At 46.8% G+C, this 7212-nt stretch overlaps 1 protein-coding gene across 1 annotated transcript; it reads right to left on the bottom strand.

The window, feature by feature from the left end:
* Positions 1–1379: 1379 nt before the first annotated feature.
* On the bottom strand, positions 1380–1685 carry LOC117178711. The gene has a single exon (XM_033370139.1). The coding sequence runs from the start codon at positions 1683–1685 to the stop codon at positions 1380–1382; it is 306 nt and encodes a 101-aa protein (XP_033226030.1).
* Positions 1686–7212: the final 5527 nt, after the last annotated feature.

Genomic DNA, 7212 nt, shown 5'->3' on the forward strand with positions numbered 1-7212 from the left:
TTCTCAATTGGCTATTGGGTTTTTTGGCCTTTTTGCCCTTAATCAACTTCCAATTCTCAGATTCCGTGTTCTCCTTTTTCTTCTTCTCTATAGGATTAGCTGCCAGGTTTTCAGCCGGGCTTGATGCTGCTCTCTTGTTTTTGGACGCTGTAGCCGGCGTTCCCATGCCCTTTGAGGGCCTTGCTTCGGGAATAGCGAGAAGATCAACAAGGCTATCGATGTTAGCGTTCTGTTCCTCTCGCTCTTCCATCAACTTATCAAGCATTTCCTCCATGCTTGCAATTCCCAACTTGACTACATTACTGATGTTCTGCTGCCTGCTTGCAGCTTCCTTCATTTTTGCAGTCTCTTCGGCCATCTTAATAATTATCTCGCCGATGGAGTTCTCTTTAGCCTCTATGTTGTTCTGAAGGCCCATTGAGCCCTTCGTGACATCTACTCCAGACTTAGTTCCGGGTTCGGATCTGTCAGTACTATTGGTGAGAGTTTCCGCGTTGTCTGATGTGCTGCTGTCCTCTTTTGTTGACTTCTTAAATGCTGTTTGTAGGTTCGCCATAGGTTATAATCGCCAGCGCATCGTGCGTGGAGGGGCGGGCCGAAATAGCTGGGAACGGGTATACCCTCGGAACTAAGTCCTACCCCAGTTCTTTGGGTCCCAGCCTTCGTTTAACTAGTCCCGAAAAACACGGACGGACTGGAATTCGCCCGGGGCACTGCAGATTTCGACCTCTGCAGCCACCATGCTCCTCGCCACGCAAGCGGGTCAGGCGAACGTGGTCCAGAGCACTCCCAGTGGGCCGCAGCGAGAAACAATCGTGGGTTTTTTCTCGGTGTCTCCTTCACCCAGTGTGTTCGATCCGCGAGACGTATTTTATTTGGCCTCACCCTCTGTTACCAGCGAGCATTCCCCTATCTGCCACCTGCGGACGCGCCAAGTAGGGTGCTGATGATGATGATGATGGTGTGGGACTTACCGAAATGGTACCTACCCACTAAACCTTAACTCCTTACATGCCAACCGATGCTCCTGGAACCGCGTACGCATTACTTCGGGAGCATAGGAATAAGACCAATTCGCCGTATCTGGGCGCCGCCATTTTTGCCAGTTTGGACATCTTCCTTCTTTGTGCAGTGTACTCTCCCTCCAAGGGTACGCATCTTCCTGGGTAGTGAGGCAGATGCCTCTTCTCGGGCTTGCCGGCCTTCGACCCCTTGAGAATGTCTTTTGTCCTGCAAGCAAATAAAAACAAAAAAAAACTACAAAAAGAGAAATCTTCTTGCTTCAAGTTTCAACCAAGATGTTACGCACCATCCTCAGCAGCAAGACAATGTCATGCAACAGGCTTTCGGCCTTCGAGCATCTTGGTTTTGGGCAGTTGTCATGTTGCAGTTTCCCTGGCTGCTAGCTTCGTTTCCTCTACTTTCTTCTGGCGTAAAATGGTTTCTACATAACTGGCTATTACTTCCCAGTGAACCCCGCTACCGAGCATCACATTGATAATTGTCTCTGGTGTGAGAACCCCGACCTCGCTTTGCAGCTTTTGCCTTTCTTCTATCCACCTGCTACATTCAAAGAAGGTGTGGAGCGCGTCATCGCGGTCGTTTCCGCAGTACACACAGTCTGGCTTCTCCAATTTCCCTATTTTATGTAGGTACGCTCGGAACAACCCGTGCCCACATAGCATTTGTGTTGTGTAGAAGCCCACTTCTCCATGTTGCCGGCTCACCCACGCATTCACGTCTCGTATGAGACTGAAGGCCCACTTGCCTTTTGTCTCTCCATTGCACCTTGTCTGTCACTCATGCATCGTTTGTGCCCTTGCTTCTTGTTTGGCTACAAATTTACCGCACTCGGCTTTTCTCAAGAATACGGCCTTGCGTTCTGCTGCAAGCAGGTCAATGGGAATGACTCCTGCAATCACCAATGTAGCTGGTTCCGAGACTGTGCGATAAGCACAAGCCACCCTTTGCGCACCTACCTCTTCTCTGTACCCCCGCCATTCTTTTCCGGTACTTTTCTATTCTCAGAGCATCTGCCCAAACTTCGGCTCCATACAGTAGAATGGAGTGCGTTACCGACATTAGGAGGCGTCGCCTACTCGTTTTTGGACCTCCTATATTGGCCATTAGTCCATGATCGGTCATCCATCGTTGGACTCGTTTCATAACCTCGTTCAGCTTCCATGGAACTTGTTCAAGGTCGCGAGCCGCTATGGTCGCTGCGATATCGTCTGCATAGCCCACTATATTCGTGTCTTTCGGCATCTCGATTTGTAAGATCCCGTCGTAAGACACGTTCCATAGGTCTGGACCTAGGATAGATCCTTGGGCAGTGCCCGCCGTAATGGTCTTCTGGCGGGATCCTTCACTTGTTTCGTAAAGTAGCACCCGATCCTTCAGGTAATTACTCACCATCCGTATAAGGTACTCCGGTATGTTAAAATTGTGTTTCAATGCATGTGGCATGTTGCTCCATTTAGCCGAATTAAAGGCATTTTTAATGTCAAGTAGGACAAGTACCACGATTTTTTGAGAGTAGCGACCTGCTTGTAGTTCCTCCAGAGCAATGTTCACAACATGTGACACTGCATCTACCGTGGACATTCCTTTCCGGAAGCCATACTGACTGCTGGATAAATCTCCAGCCGCCTGTATAGCCGACTGTAATCGGGGTTTCAAAAGTCTCTCCAGTAGCTTTCCTGCCGTGTCTAGCAGACACAGTGGTCTGAAAGATGACGGTGAGGTTGGGTCGCCCTTTGCCTTCTCTATGAGTACGAGCTTCTGCCGCTTCCACTGTTTTGGGAATGTACCATTCTTGAGGCAGTTATTGTACATGCTTAGCATTACCCCGGGGCTTACATGTACAATTGCTTTAATAGCCTCCACTGGGATGCCATCCGGGCCTGGTGCCTTCTTGTTTTGAAGTCATCTTGCTGCTCTTACAAGCTCCATCTCGGTGAAGAGCGGAAGTTGGTGCGATATTGCGTACGCATCTTCTTCTTCCCGCAGTTGGTGCGTGGGGAAAAGCGTACCCACAATATCTGCCATTTTTCCGGCATCACGCAGTTCTACTGAGGTAAGTCTTCCAAGTTTGCGAGTTACAATCTTGCGTCCCAAGCCCCAGTTGTCTTTATCCATTTCATCCCTAATTTTCTGCCATCCGAGAATCTTGCTTTTTTTAATCGATTTATCCAATTCCTTCTTGGCTTGCTTGAAAGCTGCGTTCCTTAGAACTGCTTCGGCTGTTCGCTTCTTTTCAACGCGTTGCGCTCTACGCCTTAGGAAAAAACATTCCTTACGACGGTCTGCAATCTCCTCCGACCACCAATAGGCCGGGCGTCGATTGTCGCGTGATCTTTTTTTTTAGCATAGACGCGTTACAGGCTTGACGTACCAGCTGCATCGTGGTCTCAACAACTCTCACGGTGTCTTCTTGAGCCATCTCAGCAACTGCATCTTGCCCCCTGATAAGCGTTGACTTCAACTTTTCCTTATCCATTTTGGCAGCATTCCATTTGTTCTCTAGTTTGGTCGCCTTATGCCTTTCTTTTTCTAGCGACATTTGTATACGGAAGTTAATATACAAATGGTCGCTTCCTGTGTAGTCCTCCATGACTCTCTAAGCTTGGGCCCTTCTGACAAGATTTTCTGTCACCAGAGATATGTCAGGGATGGTTTCTCTCTGCCCAGGGCATTTAAAGGTGGTCTGTCCCGTATTTAGAACGACGAGTCCTCTTCTTGCAGCCATTTCCATCAATTTTTTTACCCTAGGGTCCATATACGCCATACCCCACTCTAAAGCTTTTGCGTGGAAGTCCCCAGCGATCACTATCTCCTCTTCGTTGTCTTGCAGCATCTCTTCGATGTTATCAAGTTTCGTCTAAAAGTCTTTTATGGGTTTGTTGGGGGTGAGGTAGCAGCTCACAAAAGTGATCTTACCGCTCTTAACCCAGACATATTCTTCCCCTGCTCTATGACTTTCCACAGGAACCTTGTTTATGTTCGTTACCCATATTGCCGCTGTGCCTAACTTGTCCGAGAACCATGTAGTGCTCGTCCTGTCCTGGTACTGCTGGAGTTGCGTAAGAAGGTCGTTTGCATTTCTACTTCTATTTAAGTTAGCTTGAACTATGTTGATCATTGTCTCGTATTTTTTCTGGCCCGGTCTAGGGCCTCGCGGAAAACCGAGCACTTCCATGAGCCAGGCATATGACTTGAGTGCTCTGTATCTCCTGTTAGTTCCGAGCACTGGACGCAATGTGGCTCTGCTGTGCCTTTGCAATCACGTGAGTGATGACCGAAGCCGAGGCACTAAAAACAGCGGTTGACTCGAGTCCTTTCCCGGATTCTGCTATAAATCCAGCCAATTTTAATCCGGCTAGCCTCTAGTAGTTTCTTGGCTACAATCTCGTTGATGTCAACGATGGCCATACTTTGTCCCCATCTATTTACCTTGGAGATGGTCACCTTAAAGTTTCCAGTGTTTCCATCAAGGTCGCGGCTCAAGGCTTCCTCCACGTCTTCCTTAGTTGTAATGCTGTCAAGGTCCATGAATTCCAGGCACATTCTGGGTACCATCCTCCTGACTGCTCCCATCTCTCCCACTGACGTCTTTATAGCATTGGCAAAGGCTTGTGTATCCTTCGTGCCTTTCCCTAGCTCCATCAGGATGTCGCCCCCACGAGCACAACGGATGGAGCAAATATCTGTGCCCGTGTCTTCAGGCTTGATTTTCTGCCTTATATCTCTCAGCACACCCGCGTATGTCTGTCCCGTTGCAAGTTTTATTAAAATCACATCGAGACGTTCTCTTTTGTAACGCCTACGTTGCTAGGTTCTCTGCTCTATCCCTGGTTTAGGGCCGCCTTATTTCGAGATTTTTTCGCCTTTTTCTGAGGAGTTGAGTCTTTCGGTCTCTGCTCGACATTTTTTGTTCTTCTGCCTGCTACAGTTTTCCACTTTCTTGATGATTCTTCACCCCGTTTACGTTTGTCAATCGGAGTGGCGGCATTATTTTCATTATTTGCAGGTTTGGAAGTCTCAATCCTCTGATTGAGAAGCGCCGCCAGCTCAGGTACGCCTTATAACTAATCCACTCGCTCCTATAGCCTAACCTTCCTCACTGCGCGTCACCTTGCTCGCATTTCGCTCTTTTGTCGCTATGCCTCGCATTATCAGCTTCTGTTTCCGCGGTTAACACCTAATGCTTAACTACTATTTACAATATTTTCATTTCTCTTACATCTACTTCATCTCCTATTTACAATACCTCCATGCTTATCCCCCTCCTTTTCACCTCTTCACATTCCTCCAACCAATGCTCCAATTTTTCATCCCTTTCCCCGCACAATTCACACCTTCTCTCTAGAAAGCCAGAACCTATTATAATTCTCCATTAGGCTGGGGCGAAAAACCAACATTGTGCGTCCAGGAAACGCCTGGGTGCGGAAAAGTGTCCCAGTCCAATCCGAAACTCAGCGCATTTTGAAATTTTGAAATCGGATAATATCTTCAGTCTGTTCTTTGAGGGTGAAATATCAAAGTTTTACCAAGGGTGACTTTACGATGAAAAGTCATCAGAGGGTACTTAGAGGTCCGTACCGAATCGCCAAAGTCACCCCATGCCAATCCTCATGGAGGGGGAAATAGCTCAAAATTGCGTATTTTCGAGTAAAACGCTTAAATACTTGTGCAGCTCCTAGCTCACTGAGTTCTATTACTACTAAGTTCTACTACTAAGCTTAGGGTCGTTTACCATTCCAAAAAGTATATTTTCTGGCATGGCAGAGAAGCCGTTTATCTGAATGGAAGTGTTTACCATATTTCGGTACTTCAGAAGAAGAAACCTTGACAATTTGATTACTTAGAAGAGGTGCCGACTTACATCAGCGATAGACTTATCCCGTCTGATGTGGAACCACTGAGGCACTGTGAGTAAGTATTCAACTAATACTTGCAGTTTGTTTGTGGGTCTTTTTGTTGATATGTATAATCTCAGAATTCTATTTGCAGTTATTAGCCAGCGAACCATGTTGATGGGGCCTATCTTCCGGGAGGCCAGCTCAGGAGAGCACGCTCCGAACCGTATGGCTCAATCTCAGGTAAGTCACACTCAACTGAGTACTTTTTTGGACCAGAGGTAGGTCCATCAATAAATACGAAAAGACTTCTGAACGGTAGCTCATTGAAATGTAATAGACAGACAACTTATTGCAAGGGACGATCAAGTCGTTCCTCTAGTAGACGAATAATTCCTCCCTTCCAGCCCGTATACGTATTGGTACCGTCACAGCCCACGACTACCACTGCATCGAAGCCTCCATTCAGTTCTGTTGTTACGTAATTATAAACAGAATCACACTTATCTTGGGCATGGCTCGATGGTGTGACGACATGGCCTACGTATTTAGAACCTGGTTCGGCCACCAAATATATGTGTTCCTCGTTAATAAATCCGGAGGCCGTCAATGTTTCGTCTTTCCGACTATCAGAGTATAAGCCACGAATAGAATCCTCATGGCGTGATTCCTCCTTCAACTTGGAGCCTTTTTTTTAATTTTCTCGCGCCTTGTCTGACTTTTATCTATGACTAGACACTCAGGTACTTTTTGAGAAATATCCGGGGAGATCATACCTGCTCGATTGGCAGCGAGGAGTACAGACGAGCTTAAATGTGCCGCAGCCTATTGACTTATACCATATCTTTGAGCAACTACTGCTGCTTCAGATAAGTCAAGTCTGGCCTGCGATGATTTTCGCTGCACAAGTCTGCGTGGTATGTCGTGAAAATCGTCATCATCGGTAGAAGCATAAACCTTTACCATAATTTCAGGAGGAGGATTATCACCTACAAATGCCTCAAAGAAGGAATCTAAATCTATATTCATATCAATCGTAGAGGAAGATGTGGAGGCCGATGCAGTAGGAACGCTTTCCCCACCCTCTCCCCGTTCAAGTCTGCCTCTTTTTGCATTACGTTCTGCTCTCTTATGTATTCTTTTTGTTTCAGAGACATCTACGCAGGCGATTCCCATGAGTCTCTTACCTCTTTGGTCAAGATAGAAGGCATGCTCTACGGCTGGAACCTTCTTTTCCTTGAGACAGGAGCACCTACCAGGTGTATACATATGAAACCGGTATTTTTTCAAGAAAAAAACACATTTATTTCAAGAGAATAATAACAAATATTTTATTCAAAGTATGCGCCCTCGC

The sequence above is a fragment of the Belonocnema kinseyi genome, chromosome 8 (assembly GCF_010883055.1).
Source record: "Belonocnema kinseyi isolate 2016_QV_RU_SX_M_011 chromosome 8, B_treatae_v1, whole genome shotgun sequence".
NCBI lineage: Eukaryota > Metazoa > Arthropoda > Insecta > Hymenoptera > Cynipidae > Belonocnema > Belonocnema kinseyi.

What these genes read in the sequence shown, in the direction of transcription:
- LOC117178711 (XM_033370139.1), bottom strand. Translation starts at nt 1,685, where the DNA reads ATGCTATGTGGGCACGGGTTGTTCCGAGCGTACCTACATAAAATAGGG.